Source organism: Micromys minutus (assembly GCF_963924665.1).
Source record: "Micromys minutus genome assembly, chromosome: 8".
NCBI lineage: Eukaryota > Metazoa > Chordata > Mammalia > Rodentia > Muridae > Micromys > Micromys minutus.
In genome coordinates, this window is record NC_137977.1 from 60,103,726 (window position 1) to 60,126,358 (window position 22,633).

General features: G+C 47.7%; 1 protein-coding gene across 5 annotated transcripts in view; it reads right to left on the bottom strand.

Moving 5' to 3' along the window:
• CTIF (cap binding complex dependent translation initiation factor) overlaps positions 1-22,633 on the bottom strand; it is a 258,284-nt gene that overhangs the window by 189,894 nt on the left and 45,757 nt on the right. For all 5 annotated transcript variants that reach the window (XM_080920215.1, XM_080920216.1, XM_080920213.1 and 2 more), the window contains exon 2: positions 10,708-10,913. In XM_080920215.1, coding sequence (XP_080776341.1) covers positions 10,708-10,887 — 180 coding nt within the window. In that variant the 5' untranslated portion in view covers positions 10,888-10,913. The remainder of the gene's footprint in view (positions 1-10,707; positions 10,914-22,633) is intronic.

The following is a 22,633-nucleotide window of genomic DNA, read 5'->3' on the forward strand; positions in this document are numbered from 1 at the left end:
TGACATGAGTTGAGGAAGGAGGGAGGGAGACAGTTGGAGAGCTACCTGCAGCATGTATGGTCACAGGAACAACGGGGCTTTCACTTAAACCAGGGCTTCTGAAAAACCCGTCCACTCTTTAACATTTGGTTCTCAAGTCCCCCTAGATGCTTTTATTTTCTTCATTTGGCACGTGTGGAGCCTAGGGCACAGTAGGATTAAGCAACTTGTCCAGGATTATTTCATCAAAAAAAGTGGCAGAATGAACCAAGGACATAAACATTAGCTCTAAGAGCCCAGACAGACAGACAGACAGATACATACATACATATATACATACACACACACACATACATTTATTCATACCTGCATACATACATTAAATGGCTGGTTCTAAATGCGATGTACAGCTTTGGTTTCAGAGTTCTAAGGAGATTTGGTTTTTCTGTCTGTTTTGTTATTGTTATGGTTTGGATAATAAGTGGCCTCCTTAAACATTCAAAAGTTTAAGACTGAGTTTAAGCTGTGCTCTATTTGCTAAGAGGTGACTGGTTCCTGAAGCCCTGATCTGACAGATAATTGCCGGATAGATTCACACTACACTGGTATTACTGGGAAGTGTGATCTGTTGAAAGAAGTAAATCCCTGGGGGTGGAGCCTCAGAAGATATCCTGTCCTGGTTCCCTCCTGCCCACCCCCCCCCCTTTCTGACTGCCAGGAAGATGGTAACTTCCCTCTGGTGATACCTTCTGCTGGGATGCTCTCTCTCACTACAGGTCCAGAAACATGGAGCCAAGCAACCATGGAACTGTCCTCTGGAAGCACAAGCCAAACCAAATTTCCCGTCTTCCAGCTGCTCATGTCTTGTATTTTGCCACAGAGATAAAAGAGACTAACACAGCGATACAGATCATAGTAGGAGAACTAGTTTGTATGTATGGATGTGTCTGTTCTTCTCATTATTTCTTTAAAGGCAGTGTGTGTGTGTGTGTAATACAAGTATATATTCAGAGGCAGAGTAAAATGTGCTATATTAGCAATCGAGGCCAAAGTGTAAAGAAAATGCATGATTTTTTTGGTACTATAATTGGAATTTTGTGAACTTTAAATTTTTTTCAAAATAAAAGATATATGTCTATCTGATTTAAGGTTTCTTAAGCTAGGGGAATCGGGACAACGATTCTAAGGTTCTACGAAGGTCCATGTGCTGGGACACTCTACTGTGTTTTAAGCTGACAGAGATCTTTCTAGGCCTTTAAAAAGGTCCTGATGCCCAGCTCACTGACCATATCTCCTCTGTGCAAGGTACCTACCAGACTGCCCTCTGCCCTCTGCCCTCTGCCTCACTGTGGTCTATATCCCGACCCCTTCCAGAGCTCAGCTTTGGTCACTCCAGCTGCATGGAGTACTCTTTGCTAACTAACCTCACTTTCATGGCCTTCAGATTGTCCCTCCAAGGTCTCCTTCCAACAACCTAAATGCCTGCCTTCTAGCTCCTATTTTCCATCCTTCCTACCAGAAAGCAAGAGCTGGCCAGGCACAGATCATGGTCGAGTCTGTTTATCACCTTGTTTCAGAGCCTACAAACATCCTCAAATGAGTAAATGCTAGCTTGAGTTGTGCTGTGCTCTTCAGCCAACAGGAGGCAGCAGGAAAGAACAGATTTAAATAACTACATTTCATCTTCTAAGCCATCACCTAACAACGTGGAAGAGATCATGCCAAATTAACAAAAAGGTGATTTATGTATATTAGCAGAGCATCGTCGTAAAATGTATTAGACTAATAGTAATTGTGAACCAAAAACGTTCACAATTACTATTAGTCCAATACATTTTAACATATGGGGGGGGGGAGCAATTGTACTCAGTCTCACTGGAAGACAGACCACTTAATAAAATGACAGGATGTCTCAACGTGCTGGGGGCAGCATGAAGAACAGAACATCCATTTTGGAGAGCAATTTGCCGAGAGCCACTAAAACTAATTCTACTGCCCAGCATCTACCCAAAGAAATGTTCTTATTTGTACAGAAGAAAGCAAACCAACCACTGCATTAAAACATCATGCATTTCCAGGGGAAAACTTACAGGTAAAGTGGGTTCTCACCACTAAATGAAATAAATAGCACCTCCTATGAACCACTGGGCAGCCAGGACACAGAACAGCGAACATACAAGCCTGAAAGAAGCCTTGGGTACCTGGGCGGGGGAGTGGTATGTGATTTTCGAAATGGTATATTTCTGGAAGTCTTATTATCAGGAGGCATCTGAAAGGGGTGAGGAAGCCAACTCACCAGAGCCATAGTTGTGCGTGGACAGATCGTATCTAAGGGAACATTTACCGTTGATACTTGATTCTTGTGTGACATGCATATGTAGGCATGAGATAATCATGAAACTGAGAGCAACAATAAAGGACAAGCATATAATGAATTTCCCATGCTCAGCTGCGCATGCTCTTATTAACTTGCTTCTGTCAAGCCTGCCATGGGTGGCCCATCACGGAGCCAAGACAGCTGTGAAAATGGAGGCCAAGGAAGGAAAACATACAGAAATGGGATAGCAAGGCGATGGTGGAACGCTGGGTAGGTGTACAGAGAGGCAGAACAGCAGGAGGGACATGGCAGGGAAGGAGGAAAGCCACCAAAGAAGGAGCCAGGAAGCCACTGAATGCCCTATCCCACGGATCAGCACAAGCTTCTTCACTAAAGAGTTCTTGGATCATGGGAAGCAGTCCTCAGGTTCTGTAGCTCTTAATGCGGTCTATTTGAAAGGGTGTATTGGAAACTGTGCCTTTAGTAAATGTGCCTGCCATTGGCCACATCCACACGTTCTGCCCTTCCAGGAGACCCTGCTAGGAGGCAGCTGGCCTTGGAGAAAGGTGACAGCCATGTTTAGGGTACATGGTGTTGAAGGTGTGTCTCTGTGCATTCAACTGTTAGTTCTGCACCAGCAGAGAGCTAAATGCTGGCAGGTTCTTGGTTATTGTTATTTCTATGATCATTCAATGGTCTCATATTTTGTAAATATTCCTTCTTCCTCACCTGCCTAAAGCAATCTGGAATTGTATCTGATTGGCTGTAATAAGGAGCTGACAGCCAAAAGCTAGGCAGGAAGTGGTGGGCGGATCTTCTGGGCAGAGAGAGGGGCACTGGGAGAAGAAACAGAACCAGGAGATTTGGCCAGTGAACATGGAGGTGAATGGAGGAACCAGAGTAGGGTAGAGAGGTACAGCTGGTCATATTGTAGGATGCAGTACTCGTATTCGTCAGGTTCGAGTAGCTGGGAGAATGCCCAAGCCAAAGTCCTATGCTTTAAAATATTAAAAAGCCCCTGCATCATTATCTGTATCACTAGTGGGGCCAAGAGAGTTTCACTACACAGAACATCCCACCAAAGACATTAACCCCAGTGGAATATCAGAGTCACAAGGAAACTACATAGAGATTTGGGTTCTTCCTCATTCGACTGACTCTCCTGTGTAGTTCCTGGTCATCAACATTTCTTAAAACTTCTTTGTGCTCCTGTTTGGCTGGTTTCGAATGCTGTTCTGATGAATTATAACTTGATCACCTAACAACATCAGAGGTGCCAAGCATTTCCAACCCACCTCCCCTACAAAGGGCCAAACGCCAATGAGATTAAGTCCTAATTCTTCTCCATGCCTTAGCCACTTGACACTCCATCCTTTATAGCTGGGAACAAGAAGAAGGTGGGATGGGTGGGTCTCCAGGGTGAAGAAGGGTGGATTGACCACTCACCAAGTCTATGGCTCAATTTCTCACATGCAGAGCAGAGCCAAGTCCTTCTCCTAAAGATGGAGTGAGGACAGCATTTTTTTAATTAAAAAAATTACATTATGTGTATGAATATTTTTTGTGCATGTGTGTATATATACACATGGATGAACGGGGCCTGTAGAAGCTGGAAGAGGGCACTTGTGTCCCTTGGGGCTGGAGTTATAGATATTTGTGAGCTACCATATGGGGACTGAACTCCAAGTCTTTTGAAAGAGCAGCCAGTGCTTTCAACCCCTGAGCCACCTCCAGCCTCAAGGAAAAGTCAAGGAAGTGACTTCAGGGACTCAGAATCCATTAGAAAATTAGCAGTCTTCTTAAAAAAGACTTCAGTTTAAAAACATGTATGTGTAGAATGTGTGTCTCCATATGTGAATGCCCTGTCTGTGCAGGAGTAATGTTGGCAATGGGTGTGATTTTAAATGTGGTATTAGGGAAGAGCGGGGGTGCTATGAACATACGATTACTTGTTTTCATTACTTTTCCTGCTGTGGTAAAATATCCTGACAAGAGCATTTCACAGGAGAAGGTCTGATCTCATTTACAGTTCATGAGTACAGCCTGTCATGGTGGGGAGCGGGGTGCGGGGTTGGTGGTCAAGGGACAGGAGTGTGAAGCAGCTGGTCCAATCACACCACAGTAGAGAACAGAAAGCAGTGAGCCTATGTCAGTGCTCAGCTCCTTCTCTCTACTTTGTCCAGTTTAGGATCTCTTCCCCGGGGAATGGTTCTGCCCACAGTCAAGATGGCCTTTTCCATGTCTTTCACTTCCCACATCCCTCATAGGCATGCCTAGATGCCTGTCTCTCAAGTGATTTTAGACACCAACTATCGCATCATCTAAGGGGAGGGAAGTTATCATCTATCCATCTGTTTGTCTGTCTAGCTATTCATCTGTCCATCCATCATCCACCCATCCTTCCATCTGTCATCCATCATCCATTCATCATTCACCCATCCATCCATCATCCATCCACCCATCTACCTACCTACCTACCTACCTATCTATCTATCTATCTATCTATCTATCTATCTATCTATCTATCCATCATCCATCCACTCATCTACCTACCTACCTATCTATCTATCTATCTATCTATCTATCCATCCATCCATCTATCTATCTCTCATTCACCTACTTACTGATCCATCCATGTACCCACCTACCAACCTATCTACTTGCCCCTGCCCCCATCTTTTCTTTCGGGTGTTTCTGGGACAGGGATGGAAACGTAAGTGTGCAAGCATTATGGGGCATTTTCTTCCCAAGTGTCTACTGCCATTGCGCAGATTCCAAAAACAACTGTCACAAGAACAATATTCTCCACTCATTCAAACTTTCTCAAGATTTCCAAGAAACTTCACAATTTTCTCTCTCAAAAAATATCAAAACAGCACCACAGACAAGCAGACAGAGACATTCTTTGTATGTCTGAGTTTTTAAAATTCCATTTAAAACAGTCATCAGATTAAATAAAAACCAGCACAGTGGATTAGCAGAACTATTTCCTACAAAGTTGTGTCAATAACAATTTTTTTAAGTGTCTCTGGAAGATGGGTCTATTCTCGGTCCTGGGTCAAGCCGGCCATCACTGCCTCACTGTGGGGGTTATGGATGTAGGGAGAGGCACTCGGACAAGTCCTTCTTCCTCTGTAGCACACAGATAGATGGTCTGCGGTCAGGCCAGGTGCTGTGTGCTCCTGTCAAACCTCAGAGCACTCAAAAAGTTTAAGGAAAGTACTCTAGTCAGGAGTGGCAGTTTCCCCCAGACTGCAAACCATAAACACCCAGCTAAAGGCCCCCCGGAGGCCTGGCTTCCCTGATCTACCTCAGACGACCCGTTCAAGTCTGAGTGAGGTCTGCCCGGGCTAGCAGCAGGAAGAACTGCAGAGCTAGCCTGTGGACAATCTACTACCTGCTCAGACCCCTTCCTTCTGTCCATCTCTCCATCTGTTTGTCTGCTGCCTGCCCCTGCTCCATTCTGTCTGTTCCACAGAGCTTGAGGTGTTAGCCTGAGGACACCAGCTCAGGATGTTTCCAGGTATAGCATTTCTTCCCTTTGAGACTGACTTGATTTAGAAACAGGCAGAAGATCCTGACACCCAGGTGTGTCTGTAAGGACATTTCTAGAGACAGATTGTAAGAAGACTGAGTAAGTGAATGGCTGAGTCCACAGATGGAGTCAGATTCCGAAGGGACTATTGGGAGGTGGCAGCACTGTGGGCCTGTTGGAGGAGGAGGTGGTGGTGGCAGTGTGTGTGTGTGTGTGTGTGAGAGAGAGTATTTGTGTGTGTAGAACTGTGTGTGTGTGTGTGTGTGTATGAGTATTTGTGTCTTTGTATGAGTTTGTGTGTTTGTGTGTATATGTTTGTATGTGTATGGTTGTGAGTGTTTGTGTGTGAGAGTATTTGTGTGTGTGTGTAGGACTCTGTGTGTGTGTGAGTATTTGTGTGTGTGTAGGAATGTGTGTGTGTGTGAGTATTTGTGTGTGTAGGACTGTGTGTGTGTATGTGTGTATATTTGTATGTGTATGTGTGTGTGTTTGTGTGTGAGACTGTGTGTGTATATGTGTGAGTATGTGTGTGTGTGTGTGTGTGTGTGTGTGTATGCACATGGGAATCATGCGTACATGAGATCAGAGGATAACCTCAGTGCTTGTTCTCACTAGGCTATCCAGCCCATTAGCTCCATAGATTCTCTGGTCACCCCTCTCACACAGCTGGAAGAGCACCAGGAGTACAGGTCCACGCTACCACGCCCAGCTTTATGCTTGTTCTAAGGATTAAACTCATGTACTTACTTGTGGCAAGCACTCTACCCACTGAGCCATCTCCTGAGTTCTTTTTCTAAGTGTCTAATGTCAGGCAATTCGTGAAAATGAAGCAACAGTAACTAAGGAACTGCTCTGGACAACCCAAATGGATTAAATTTCCTTGGAAGTTTTCTGATTCAGGCTTCTCATTTCCTCTTTCTTGTCCAGGTCATGAAATTGCTAATTCTATAACAGAGTGGTTTAAATTAAGAAATGAAACAGTACAAATCAATTCACGCCCTCAGACACACTCCTGCCATCTTGAAGTCCTTTATAGATCAGCAGGTCACTCCCCTTTATCACACCACTGTAGTTCTCCTGGACAGCACACACATACACACAAACACACACACTTACACACACACACACTCATACTCAAACATATACATACAAACTCACACACAAACACACACACACACACACACACACACACACACACACACACACTCACTCATCCTTTCATGAGCATTTGGAGATCCTGGAGACTGTCCCGGAATCCTGAGCTGTAGGCCTCTGTGCTGGCTTCTCCTTTGCCCACAGACTCCCGGACTCACTCCATCCCCTTCCTTTCAGTTCTTGCACCCCTCCATCTTCGACTTCAAACACTTTACTCCAAGACACCTCTTCTGGACTTCCAGCCTACTCCCTCCAGTACCAGAACCCCAGCTAGCTTCAGTCTCTAGGGCCTCCAATCCATTAGAGCAGTGATTCTCAACCTGCTCCAGTATTCTATCTCCTGGTTGGGTCTTAGCTCTTCTTCTGGTCCTACCTTTAATACACAAGCTCTTTACCCACTATCTGATCCCTGGCCCTATTCATTTTACTGACCTCACCCTGACCCATCCTTTAATTATTTTAAACTAGCAACTCTCTTGAGAAGTCCCCGCCCAGGCATTGGGTGTGTTCTGTCCCTTTAAGGGCACGCTCTAACTCTTAACCACCTGATATTAAAAAACAAACTAAAACAAAAAACTTTGCTTCAACAAATAAAAATAAACAAATGAACCCTGGCCGCTAGCTCCTTGGTCGCTTGTGTTAGCCTTCCTATGAGATGGTCTCCAGCACTGGAAGAGGAATTCCATGAGGGTGGGGCTTTCACTCAGTCCCAATTCCAAGATCTCCCAGTTCCTCAGAGGATAGGTGCTGTCCTGGCTAGCTGTATGTCAACTTGACCTAAGCTGGAGTTAGCCCAAAGAAAGGAGCCTCCCTTGAGGAAATGAGATCCAGCTGTAAGGCATTTTCTCAATAAGTGCTCAAGGGGGAGGGCCCCCTGTGGGTGGTGCCATCCCCTGGGCTGGTAGTCTTGGGTTCTATAAGAAACCAAGCTGAGCAAGCCAGGAGAAGCAAGCCAGTAAGCAGTACTCCTTCGTGGCCTCTGCATCAGCTCCTGCCTTCAAGTTCCAACCCTGTGTGAGTTCCTGTCCTGACTTCCTTTGGTGATGAACAGCAGTATGGAAGTGTAAGCTGAATAAATCTTTTCCTCCCCAAACTTACTTCTTGATCATGATGTTTTATGCAGGAATAGAAACTCTGACTAAGACAAACTGGTACTGGGAGTGGGGTATTCCTGTGACAACATGACCATGTTTTGGGGAGGACTGTGAAAGGACTTTGGAACGTTGAGCTAGAAGAGCCATTGAGTGTTAAGAGCTCTGTGGGATGTTCAGTAGGAGTTCGTTCTGTTGAGAACAGTACAGAAGATGGAGGCCTGGCTTGTGAAATTTCAGAGGGAAGATTAAAGACTCTTATCTGGGCTGTTGCTGTTTTGATTATGAAGATTCTGTGGTTTTGGGTAGCTGGGCTGAAGAATTAGCTGTGATCAACAAGATTCCAGAACTACCAAAGCAAAATGTTCGCATTCCTGGGACTGATGGTGAAACACTTGTGGAAGTGTTTCCCGAGAGCACAGAGAAGCTATGTTCTACAAGCCATGGTTGTACCTCATGTTGGCAGCCAGACTTGGTATTTATGAGTCACCCAGGTGGTACTGGTTTTGAAACATGAAGGGGGAGCAGCTGATGCTGGACACTGTGAGAGGCCAGTAGATGCCACTAGTGAAGGTTCATCCTCAGTGGCAGATGAAGGCCCAGAACTGAAGGGGTCATGCAGAGAAGTTGAGACGTAGCACCATGAAAAGAATCTATGAGAGGCTATTTGTGAAAGTGCAGTCCAGTTGCAGCAGAAGACAAAAGTGTTTTGGAGATGCCAGTACCATGAGATGACCACCAAGAACAGCAGCAACAGGGGAGAACAGGCAGCTGGAGCCTAGAAGACAAGGTGTGGGCTACAAAAGACAGGGCTGGAAAAGTGACCCAAGCCCTTGGAGGAGGCCAAATGATCCCAGATATTGGATGGTTAGAGTTTGATTTCACTTTTGATTGTGACTGTGCCCTAATAATTTTCCCTTTTGAAGTAAAAAAAAGTATTTTAGTAGAGCCCACAGTTAAGAGACTTTAAATTTTACAAAGACTTTGAATTTCAAAAGATACTGAATATTTTAAAGGAATTGAAATTTTAATATGTAAGAATTTGTAAAGACTGTGGGACTTTTAAACTTATTTAGATCTTGGGGATGAATAAGAAAGCAAGGGTTGAGGCTTAATAGTGATGTGTTTGTGTGTCAAGTTGGCAAAGGGTCAAGTTGTACTGGTTGGCTGTGTCAACTTGACACAAGATGGAGTTATCACAAAGGAGCCTCCTTTGAGGAAATGCCTCCATGAGATCCGGCTGTAAGACATTTTCTCAATTAGTGGTCAAGTGGGGAGGGTCCAGCCCATTGTGGTGGTGCCATCCCTGGGCTGATAATCTTGGGTTCTATAAGAAACCAAGTTGAGCAAGCCACAGGAAGCAAGCCAGTAAGCAACATCCCTCCATGGCCTCTGCATCAGCTCCTGCCTCCAAGTTCCTATCCTGTGTGAGTTCCTGTCCTGACTTCCTTTGGTGGTGAACAGCAATGTGGAAGTGTAAGCTGAACAAACCCTTTCCTCCCCAACTTGCTTCTTGGCTATGTTTTGTGCAGGAATAGAAACCCTGACTAAGACACCTGGAAGACTAGATTTTTCTCCTTGTTGAGCGGTGAGCTAGGTGGTTACATTTGGTTTTTCTCTAAGGCAGGGAGCTCAGATAGCTTATCCTTTACTTGAATACCCAGGCTTGAAGGGGGACACTACAAGAGGTACCCCTATTATGCTGACACTGGACAGGAGAGCAGACCCTTCCTCACCTCATCATTGGTCTTTCTTGACATTCCAACTTTCCTAAGGAAGCAGGTTAATACCATTTGACAGAAAAGACAACAGCCTCTCTGGACAGTGGTAGTACACGCCTTTAATTAACTAGGGAGGCAGAGGCAGGTGGATCTCTGAGTTCGAGGTCAGTCTGATCTAGAGTGAGTTCCAGGACAGTCAAAGCTACACAGAGAAACCCTGTCTCCAAAAAAGAAAAGAAAAAGAGAAAACAGCCTCTGATGTTGGGGGCTTCACACAAGGTCAAATGGGCACCTAGAATCAAATTTGGAAGCAACTCTCAGAAGAACCTACGGAGATGTACTGTGTTGGGCAAAGATGTTATGTGGTGTCATGTAAAGACATCACAGCCCCACAGTTTCCCAAATAAGATTACCTCCCCTGCAAGGCCAAGTTGAGACAGCTGACCCGGCAGGTAAGAGCACTCCGAATGTCTCACGTGTCTAAGTGCATAGGCACACAGCATCTAGCAAAGCAATGCAGAAGAGGAACTTCTTAGGCTACCAACAACTGTCTGCAGTTGAAGTCAAAGCCGCAGTTCTCCGAGGACATGCATGTGATGGGTACCTTTGGCCTCTAGAGTTGCTCTAGAACGTAAGCTTGGAGAGAGCACAGGATAGTACCCAGCAGATAGTTGTGGCTAATCAATGTATGTTAAGAGACAGTGGTCTGGCTGGGTCCTAGAGATGGGTTCAAAGGTCAAGGGTGCTCAGCAGAGGGAAAGTCTCCCTGGATGGATCTCTAAACCTCTCCTCCAGGGTTCTGGATGCTGTGTCAGGTGAGATCACCATACTGCAGCAGCGTGAGGAGAAATGGTAACAGTCAGAGTTAAGGTCCCCAGTATCGCCCCTCAGGCCCGGGCCAGTGTTCACCTGAGAGATATGGGACTGTGTCCTCGGGCTCTCGCCGTCACCCTCTGTCTTGTCAGTCAGCAGCCCCTGCACCTGGTACTCCAGCACGTAGCTGTCAATGAAGCGCTCCAGCTCCTCGATCTCCTGGGAGCGGCTGCTTCCTGCCTCAGAGGAAGCCGATGCTGCCGAGGAGTTCTCCATTCCTCCGGCTCAGTGACCCGGGCCAGCTGCTGGGGAAGAGAACAGACAGACAGACAGCCTCCGTGAGATGCTGTTCGAGGCCAGGACGAACCCCCATTTGAGAAATACTCTTCACTCTTAGAAGCAATTTGGTTTCCCAATTGCCAGAAACGTTAGTGGACGATTGGCTGATCTTTAGCATAAAGCTTATGCTGTGTTCCCATTATGAAGAGAGGGAAACTGAGGCCAGAGGAGGCACAGGTAACTAATCTAATTGTCCGGCACACTGACCTGTGTGGTGGCGAGGTTAGTGCTCACTGCCTGAGAGAGCTGATGGTAAACATAGACCAGCACACAAACCCTACTGTCCAGCTTGACTTCAAATCCTGACTTTAAATCCACACAGAGCAAAATAATGCTCCCCATCCAAGAATTGGAACATCCCAGATAGAAACACCCTTAAGAGAGACAATCCCCTCAAGAGATGCCTTCTATAGAAGCTCCTCCCCTCTGGCCACTAGACTGTCGCATATATAGCTGTGGTCTGTGGGCCTCAGGTTATTAGCAGAGTTCTATAACCTAGATGCATGCTACATCAGTCTATAGGAACTGGGTGCCTGTTACTGACAGAATGCTAAAACTTGGCAGGTGACCTATGTGACTGACCCTGGGCCGCAGGCTCTGCTCTCCAGAAGAGTGTGAGCACCCCAGTAGCCCTCTGGCTCACTCTTGAATTCAGCCTGACAGACATAACCTGTCTCCCAACAAAATTGTCACCCACCCCTGTCCTCTGTCACCCTTTGTCCCCCATAGCCAGACTTCATTCATATCTGAAAAGCCAGAATCCTTCTCCCTTCCAGGGTCCCCAGCCCATACTTGCATGAACAGGGGACTCCAGGTTTGAAGGTAAAGGATGTTAAAGCTTGCCTTATGCCTCTTTTATCACCTGGGGACCTGTGACCTCCAAGGAAAGTCCCATGCAACTTGAGGCATCAGTACATTTCATTAACACAACTGCCTGGACTTTCTCCAGATCACCCTTCTGCAAAATGAAAAAGCAGGTCTGAAGAACAAACGCAGACACCTCACAGGCCATGTGAAGATGCTCCAGGTAAGAGAGGGAGGGTCTTGAGAGCTCAGTGTTGACATTGGCATTCCCGAGCATGCCTCTGGATCACCAGTGTTTGCTAATAACCAAGAATCGGCTATAGCACAGAAGCGCTGAGACCGTGAGTGTGGACTGGAGACAGACGGAGGGCAAGACCTGCTGGGTGGCATGCTCCTGACTTAAGCCCTGGGACAATGGAAAGCACTGCTGCAAGACCCAAAGGGTGCTGTAATTCTTCACACAGCAGTAGAGAGATGGTGGGGGCAGTGGGGGTGGGGTGGGGGAGAGAGGGGCAGGGGCTGGAGGGGTGGGGGGTGCAAGACCCAAGGCTTTGGTAATTCTTCACACAGCAGTAGAAAGATGGTGGTGTTGGTGGCAGGGGGTGGGGCAGGGGGAAGGGGCAGAGAGGGGTAGAGGTGTGGGAGGGGGAGGGCAGGGGTGGGGTTGCCGGCTGCTGACAACTCTTTCAATCCCTACTTTCCAAAACTAGACTCCCTTTCATTTATGGAATTCTACAGCAGCGACCTAGAGGCCAGCTGGGGTCTCTCCAACTTCCGGCTTAATGGTGGTCTAGCAGGCAAAGGGATCACCCAGCCATGACTAGGGCATTTCCAATAAAAAAAATGTGAATGGTTACTGCCCCTGTATCACAGGCTGAGGCGGCCTTCTGAGTGTTCACAGCACCCCCATGCATGTCATCCTCCTAATATTTATGAAATTCGCATAACCAGACTACTTAGAAAAGATGGTCTCAGAGAGGCCAAGTAACATACTCATGCTCACAGGATCGGTGTGACGAGTCTATAGCCCCATAACCTGCCCCCCTCCCCTTACTTGTAGGTGTCTTGTCCTCAGTTTTCTATGTCCCTACCCTTCCACTGAGCAGTTGATTTTAGGAGTGAGATATGTAAATACGCTTTATACTCCCTGCCAGGCTGCAGCCTGGGGAGGGTAATGTGCTCAAGTTCAGGGCCTGGTCCTGGGCTGAAGGGGAACGAAAGGGCTGACATCCAGAGGGGACTGCAGAGGAGACACCTGCTGACATAGTCCGGACCTAATGCCGTGTCTCTTATTCCTTGAAGGCCTCAGATCTTATCCATAGCTTCTGGGCACATCCGAAACTGGGTCTCTGCATGAACTTGACATGGAGTTCCCCAGAGTGGAGTGTAGGGTTGGTCTGCTGTAGCAGCCTGTGTCCCCTCTACTGAGCTCTCTAAGCACATGAGTCTCATGGACATAAGTCCTGTGGGGAAACCAGACCAGACGTGGCAATGATCATACCCTGGCTCACTGAGGTAAGGAAAAGAATCATGATTCAATTGGATCCTGCAATATTTTAGTATTTTTTTTGGGGGGGGAAGGGGACTGTTCCATGGGCATCTGTCTGTCTGTCTATCTATCCTGTCTGTCCATCCATCCATCAATCCATCCATCCATCCATCCATCCATCCATCCTTCCTTCCATCCATCCATCCATCCATCCATCCATCTATCTATCCATCCTGTCTGTCCGTCTGTCTGTCTGTCTGTCTATCTATCTATCTATCTATCTATCTATCTATCTATCTATCATCTATCCATCCATCCATCCATCCATCCATCCATCCATCCATCCATCCATCTATCTATCTATCTATCTATCTATCTATCTATCTATCTATCATCCATCCATCCATCCATCCATCCATCCATCCATCCATCTATCCATCCTGTCTGTCCGTCTGTCTGTCTGTCTATCTATCTATCTATCTATCTATCTATCTATCTATCTATCTATCATCTATCCATCCATCCATCCATCTATCTATCTATCTATCTATCTATCTATCTATCTATCATCCATCCATCCATCCATCCATCCATCCATCCATCCATCTATCTATCTATCTATCGATCTATCTATCCATCCTGTCTGTCCGTCTGTCTGTCTATCTATCTATCTATCTATCTATCTATCTATCTATCTATCTATCCATCCATCCATCCATCCATCCATCCATCCATCCATCCATCCATCTATCTGTTCTTGGACTCCTAATTTATCCACGTGCTCCTTTTTGGCTCCTACCATTCCAGTTGCTGTTGTCCAATCTGCTCCAGCTGACAGCACCTGACATCAGGTGCCACCTGCTTGGGGCTGTCAGACAGTCAACAGCTACAGGACCCGTCTGAGCCCTGAGCCCTATGACCTGGAAGTGGAAGGACTCACAGGGACACCTTGTACAGGAATGAAGTTCTACCCTTTGGTCTCTGGTGACAATGTCAAGGTGGCAGCTTTGTGACCACTCAGTGAGCCTGAGCAGACGGGGCCTCAGTTGTTCACAGTAGTGAACAGACCTGCAGTAGCCCTCCCTTGCACCCTGTCTTGTCTCTCCTCAGGAACATAGTTTACAGAGATACCATCCTTGTCTTTTACCGAAGTCACTCTGGGAAACTCACCCTCAAAGCAACAAAATCTCAAGCAGATGCCAGGCAGGTCCTTTTCCCATCTCCTATACCCTGTCCATCAACTATCTGTCCATTGTGTTTAAAACATATATGAATATTTTTTCAAATATACAACTCAATAGCTTCAAGTATGGCTACAACGTTATATAACTATGGCTGCTACCCATTTCCATTTCCGAAACTTTCTTCTCCCAAGCTGAAGCCCTTCATCCACTACACACTAATACTTCATACCCCAGCCCAGGCCCTGGCTAACCTTACCTTCCTTCTGGCTCTCTGACTAATTTATTCTTGGTACTTCGTTTATGTGGAGTCATGCAATGTTTCTGTAATTGCTTTATTTCACAGTGCACGTGTATATCTGGTGAGATACTGTATTATGATAACACATCATGTGTATTTACTCTGGCCATCCACTCCTCCGTTAACTGGCATGTGGGTTGCTCTCACATCTGACTGTGGAGAATCTGCTACGAATGTGGGTGTGCAAATATGTTTACTCTGCTGTGTTCAATCCTTTGGGGCATGTACCTGCAGGTCCCACCATCCCCCAATCTATGAGGCAAGAGGGATGCTCTCACCACAGAAAGTGCTACTCTTGTTGCTTTCAATCCTGATTCAGCTTCGAAGTCATAGTGAGGGGGAAATGGGCACGCCTTATGTGGTTGGGTAGCAGGATGAGCTGGAAGCCACAGAGGAGGAGGGTTCTGGTCTTCACAGAAAGTCAAAGTGAACAAGAGGGCCAGGACAAGGCGAGAAGTAAAAAGAGAAAAGAGGGCATGGAAGAGGACCAAGGACACAATTTAGTCACTTAAGCACAGAACATGAAGAGATGCCCATCCCAGGAGCTGGTCTCTGCAGTGAGTTCCCTGGGACCTTGTCCTGCCCTTATTCCATGCCAGGTGATGGATGAGGAGGACCTAAAAGCCAATAGGAGAAAAAGCTCTGACGCTGCATTTGACTGTAAATGCACCAAAGAGGAGGGGGTTACCTAGGGCTGCAGGCAAGGTTGGGGCTGAAGCAGACATAGCATGAAGTAGGGGTTAGGGGCCCTTGTGATTCCCAGAGAGAATGAAGGGCAGAGCACACAGCTGGGAGAAGAGACATCCTGGCTGTGTGCTGAGACCACACTCCAGCTAGGCCATACTCATGTTGCAGCTACGGCATGACTGCTTAAGATTAGAAATTTAAAATGCCCATCCTCTAACATAAAGATGCCCTCCCTACACTCCTGTCCCCTACCTCAGACCCTCACAACCCAGCCCCTGTTTTGTCCAGTGTTGTCTGCAGCTTCCATAAAAAGCCAGCACAGAGCATAGGGATTTCTGCTAAAGTACCTGTGTTTCCTCCTCCCTCTGTGACCAGAGGCTCATGGTACCCTCCCTCCAGCTATAGGCCTATAAGATAGAGTCTCTACCCTTCATTATCCTTCCACCCACCACCTGCTCAGAGACAAAAGGCATTAGGTGCTGTAAATTTAGCCAATCCTTTTAAGAACAGACAGGCATTAGAGGTATTCCCCCCTCCCTTCAGGGATGAGCTAGGTGACCTGCAAGTCAGGGGAGGCTTGATTGCTGGGAAACCCATCATTCCAGCCCTGGAGAATCCATTAATTTAGCCTCCTAACTTCCTCGGCTCATTCTTTAAGCCCTTCAACATCTAACCCACCCAGCAGAGTTGTGGGACTTCACACAAGAAGATATGAAGATCTCAAAAGTCTACTTTCCTGGTTCAGTTTTTGGCTTGAGCAACAACAAAGGACTTAGCTCCCCCTTGGATCCCAGGCAAGCTGCAAGGGAAGCCAGGAAAGCTGCAAGGGACCCTAGAAGTGATGGAGAGGTGTTACTTGATGCTCCAGGACTCAGAAGTTGGTGCTTCCCAGTCTGTGCTGGATCCCAGAAGGATGCCAACTCTGCGTCAGGGTATTACCTGAGGTTTGATGATATCCCACATGGACTCACTGATCTATTTTTATTACTAACATTCATCACATCTACCCAAGACTTCATCCCAGCTTTGCCCAAATCACTTCCTAGTAATCCAGAGCACTGTGCCCTTGGGTTCCCTACCCACAGTTTGTTCCTGGTGGCCCTGTTACACAAGTGCTGGCTGTTGTCATCACAAGCTAGTTCCCAAGATCCCCTACCACACAAAGCCAGCTAGAGTAGCTTCACCCAGAACACGCAGTTGGAATGGTCATTCTCCTTTGTGGCTTGCCAGGCAGACCCAGGCCAGTGTGATAATGTGAAGCATGTGGGGAAGAGAGAGAGGCTGGGCTGCCTGGGAGGGAAGATGCCCATAGTCGTCCAGAGGAAGCCATGGGAACCTTTTCCCTGCCAAGCTGTCTCATCTGGTGTGTTCTCTAACCCCTACGGATGACTCTGTAGAAAATACGATTTCCCAGGCAATCAATTCTTGATCCCTATTGTCTGGTTGCTACAGTCAGTGCTGGCCTGATGACTGTAGCAACTGATATATTCATGTGTGCCAGAGACACACAGGACGGTTCCGTGGAGGCCTGTGTGAACAGAAACTTCAGGTCCCCAACCCCTGAGAAGTGGGAAAGTTCAGAAACACAGCAGTGGATGTGAGACCTCAAAACCAGTGACATTTGCTGCAGCAGGAGGTAGGACATCTATCATCCTCTGAATGGAGACTCCCAGCTTTATGAAGCCCACTTTAACCCTTTGTTACCCTAACATTGGGTAGGGTGTTATTCAGAATGCTGGTCTGTCATAAAACAAATGTCTGGTGCCATGAATCGCACAATTAAAGAACGCGGAGCATTTGCATGTACCATGTGCTTGAAGCAGTATTTCTGCTTCTAGAGCGTCTGTTTCACCTGTCCATGATGATGCATTCACGGGGGTGTTCCGGAACATAAGAGAAGAAGCCTAGCAGACTGGCATGGTGCTCCCCCCGTCAAACTCAGTGGGCTCAGAGTTCCCAACATCGTGTTATAATAAGTAGAGCTAAAGTGCAAATGCTGAGGCTGTTATTCCTTGAAACAGACTCACAACACACCCCAGGCTGGTCTTGAACTCCTGATCTTCTTGCCTCTGTCTCCCAAATGTCAGGTTTATGGGCATGCACCAATATGTCTTGTTGGAGTCTGTGTTTCTAGCCAGCTCTCAGGGGTGGCTGCTGCTGGTGGCAGAAGACAATCTTAGAAGACCCAAGATCAGAGAAGCTGACCTATCACTCCCACCTATTCAGATATCCTTCCGTCTCCCCTCACACCCCCCCCCCAATAGTGGAATGGCTGGAGGCTCTATCCTGACCTTTCGGCTTGGTAGTCACAATATATGAGCTCTCCTCTTATGGTCCATGTGGTGTGCAGGGAAAGCTTGCACAGAGTAGGACCTCATGGGCTGAGGTGACTGTCTCCTAGGGGATCCTGGGTACTACTTCCACACTGTGCTTGTCCCTAAAATCTGGGCCGAATGGCTCCAGTGGCACTATGAGGATGCAGCCTCTCCCCGTGTGAATGAAGGGACCAAAAGCTGCAGGTAAAACCACTCTCGGGAGGATGTACAGGGGCCTCTCATTATAGTCAGCCTAGACACAATTCACCCATCTGAATCGGCTTTCCATTTCCTGCTGATGGCCAGCCTTTGAGACACCCCCCCCCCCATGTGTAGATCTAAGTTACTATCATTAGCACTGAGTGGAAATGAGAGGCTGGGGAGCATTCAATAGGAGACTAGATCATCTTACTAGAACCCCTTTTGCTTACTGGTCCATCGGGAGAGCAGCCTCAGGGTGACTGGGAGCAAGGCTGGTTCCCATAAGAAGGCAAAGCACAGGCAGCCGAACATAGGGACTGTGATGTGGCCTCTGAGGGTAGCCGGTCTGTGTAGCTGTCACCACTCCTGAAAGATCTAGGTAGAGAGGAGCTAGGAGAGGTGTTAGGCGATCTGTCATGACATCCTCCTTCTAGTCCAGACCTCCAAGTGTGTTTCTCAAGGAGAAACATCAGAGCAGCAGCTGGGTCCAGGACAACTGAGGCAGGGGACTGTATTCAGACAGGCTCTGTAGAGACAGTCCCTGTATTATTTCTGGATATCCCTACTGTAATACAGGTCTGCCCTTCAAATTCTCAGGGACCACAGGGGCCTCCCTCCCTTGGCTCAAAGCACACAATGCCTCTGATGTCTTCTTATCCTGTTACTCAGCCCTTGGCTGTTCTTGAAATATTTATGGATCTTTATCTTGCCTTGACAAGACAGCAAGATCTTTGAGGTGCAGTGTATTTTATACCTGTCTCCATCCCAAGTTCAGGTCTCCCACGCACCCTCGAGTAGGCTTTGGGACCAGCTTCCTTAGGTCTCCTGCCCATGACCACTGGGCCCCAGTTCTCCTCAGTCCAGCTCCTAGAATGTCAAACACAGGATTCTGGGATCCTCTTGTTCAATATCTTCCTCCTAATCCATGGCTTGACTTCTTCCTATAATGTTCCAGAACCTCCTTAAGACTCTCTATTACAACTAAGGAGTCGCAGGCACTTGTTAAGCACTGTATCCTACGGTTGTGTGACAGGGGACACAGAGGCCAGGTATACCTGACCAAAGCTAGGGGGACCATAGTAGGGTCACTAGTCAGTCAAGTGAACCACACTCTTGGTTGGAGTCAGGTGGTTTCCTCACTGCCTTTGCTCTCAAGATGGGGTCTGACTGTACTACTGGCTAGCTCAGTGCCTATGGCATACACAACTCTGGGCTCTCTCTAGCCTGCATGCTTGTCTGTAAACCACACTGATGCACATATATCTCATAAGGAACTGCACACTCTCGGACATCTCCGCTCTCCCTCACCCTGCTTCTGCACTTTCTCTTGCCTCTGCCTCCTTGAACAAACACCCTTGTGTGTGGGGAGTGTTTCCAGGAATAGCTCCTCTACAAAGCTCTCCTCTGCCAGTGAGTGTTCCTTAAGGTCTCAGAACCTTAAATTCCCCCATGCCTCGATTAAGCCTTAAGTCCAATACTCTCCTGGGTTACAAATCTGGGGTGCCCTCAGTTCTACCATGCCACACAGACTCAAGAGGACTCCAATCTCTTTTCTCCCTGCACTCCGGGTAGATGGTTGGGCCCCACCACCGGCCTTCTTCAAAAGCCTCTGAATTCATTCTCTAAGAAAAATGACTACCCAAGAGCATGCTAGGAAGGGGAAGGTAGACCAAATGTGTCCTGCTGTGAACCCCGCAAGGACACTTCAGGTTAAGGCCTAAAAGCTCTAAGTGCGGTAGCCCCAGCACCCAGGCCCTCCTCAAGTAACACTCCCTCTCCAGTGTCCCTCCTGGGGTAACCACAGCCCCCGGCCTGCTCTCTTTTTCTCTGCAGCATCTTCTTGAACTACAGCCCAGTAGGAGCAGTGGTTCCACCCCTGGGTCTCAGTGGGGCTATAGCACACAGGAAGGCCTGTTGGTCTTCAGCATCAACAGACCACATTGAAGGCAGAGCCAAGAATGGTACCCATTTCCCTCTCCTTAAGCTGGCCTCTTGAAAGTCACCTGTACCCTTAGCTCACAGTGGCTCTTGAAACTGCTATTCAGTGGCTCACTGGCCTCTGCACAGGTACACATTGGTTTTGTTTTTTGTTTGTTTTGTTTTTTGTTTTTTGTTTTTCCTGTGATAAACACCTTAATCAAAGCAACTTTTAGAAGGAAGGGGTTATTAGGGGTTACTGTTCCAGAGGGAAAAGAACTCATCACCATAATGGGCAAGTAACAAACATGATGCTGGATCAGAGGCAAGAGCTCACATGAACTGAAGCAAAGTGAATGAACTAGAAATTGCGAGTGGTTTTGTTCTGTTTTTGTTTTTTTGTTTGCTTGTCTTTTTTTTCCTCTCAAAACCCTTCTCCACTACCACACTTCCTCAGCCTTCCCAGGGACTAACTAGGGACCAAAGTTTCATATGCTGGAAGCTATGAAGACATTTTTACTTAAACCACTATACATGCCACCCCTCAGATGACAAATTCATCATGGACACAAGCAGGAGCCACAAAGTAGAGCCACCTGCAGCCCTGGGCCACCCCATGGACTATGATGTGCTTTATCTGGCTGAGTGCTTTCAAAGTATTTGGGTAAATATTTGTAAATAAAAAGATCTCGTGCAAATACCCACAGTTCTGGCTTTTCCAGAGGCTAAGTCACTCTGGCCCACCGTTCCATACTTCTCCTGTCAGCTGGTGTGAACAAGTACTGTCCCCTTCAGAGCACAGTCAACCTACAGCTTCCATACACCCAGGACCCCCTGCTTGTTACCTCTCCATCTCCCACAGTCATCAGCACAGGGCTCCCCTCACCCACATGTTACATGCCTGGACCTCCAGGTGTCCAAGTCTGACAGCCTCCAGCGAGAGTAAAAAGGAGTCGTCCATGAATACAAAAATGAGTGTGCCCCTAAGAACTTGGAAACAAATCTAGAACAAGTTAAATGTGACACCCGCCCTGACCGTCTATACAGAAATATGCAGAAAACTCATTGCCCAGAAAAGAAAGTGGTGGCTTTTTTTTTTCACAGGATGTCTGGAGGAGCTGTCATTTGGAGATACTGGGCTGGCCCTGTCAGAAGAAAGCCATCGTCCGTGGACAGGATGTTTGCTCCTCCTGGGTATCTGAAAGAATATCCAGGGGCATCGCCTCCACATTCTCCTTCATGTCCCCAGCTCAGCACTGCTGAGTGGGCGTTGTAGCTGGCTCCAGAGAAACCAGAACCTAACAGATCCCTCCCCTTGGTCACTGGGAGCAAGAGCTGAACTCATAGACATATAGTTCATCTCTGAGAGTGTGTTGCTGGGCTTCCAGAAAGTAGGAACCAGCCAGCAGGGAACTGATGTTCTTTCTCCTGATAGCAGCTAATGAGCAGAGAGAGAGAGAGGGGGGGGGGAGAAGGAGAGGGGAAGGGAGGGAGAGAGAGAGAAGGAGAGGGGGAGGGAGTGAGAAGGAGAGGGGGAGGGGAAAGGGCAGAGAGGGAGAGGGAGGGGGAGAGGGAGAGAGGGAGAGAGAGGGGGGAGAAGGAGAGGGGAAGGGAGGGAGGGAGAAGGAGAGGGAGAGGGGGAGGAGGGAGGGGGAGAGGGGGAGGGAAGAGGGTAAGGGGAGGAGGGAGGGGGAGAGGGAGAGGGAGAGAGGAGGGAGGGGGTAGGGGGAAAGGGAGGGGGAGGGGAAGAAGGAGGGGGGAGAGAGAGAGAGGGAGAAGGAGGGGGGAGAGGGAGAGAGGGAGAGAGAGAGAGAGTGCGAGCGAGCAGGAGCCACCACACTGGAGAAGCAGCTGAGAAGGCTCAGCCGGAAGCCAGCCTCTCTTCTTCTGGGTAGCTCTTATGTATGTTATACAATGTCCAGGCCCACTGGACAACTGAGGGCATCCACGCTTTGTGTTGCCATGATGCATCCTGAATTCTCTGTGAGCCCTGAAGGGACCTTGGACCCTGGATTCCTGAACTGTCCTCTAGGTCGAAGGCCAGGACACTCATGGCACCTCTAGAATGCCCACTCACGCAGCTGGCCTTGGAAAGCAAGTCCTCAATGTTGTTTCCTTCAAAGACTGCTGGCTTCCAAGCTATCTCCCCCTCTATGAGACTATACTTACTTCAAATAAACTGACAAATGCTCCTGCAACGTGGAAATTAACAAACACCAATTTACAAAGCATTTACCTTAGGCCAGACCCCGCGTGACAATAATTTAATCTGCACGGCAGTACCACAACACAGAAACCATTTTTGTCCCCACCGTACAAATGAGGTAACAGACAGGGAGAGATTGGCCAAAGACCACGCGGTTCATAGCCCGAGTCAGAACAGAAACCCATACAGAATTGCTCCAAAATGTGACTATTTTAACTAGAAAGGGGGGACTCAGGGTGCCAGGCATTTTCCACTTTGACCCTTGCTCAGTAGCCATTAGCTGCGGGACCTTCTGGAGGGCTTTGGAACCGGATCCAAGTCACAGCTTCCTGAGGGGGCTACACAACCTAGTACAGTGTGTTCTCGATAACACTCTGCCTGCAGGCAGGCAGAGCAGCCTCGCTGCCCCCATTTTAGAGGAGGAACTCCCCGGGACTGGAACAGTCTGTCCAGCTGAACAGGACAGGAGATTAAGTACCACAGGTCCCCATCCCAGCATTTGCAACATCATAGTCGAACTCTCCAACACAGGCTGATGCACCAGTGGGCGTCTAGGTGGAACTGTGATGAGCCGAGGACTCA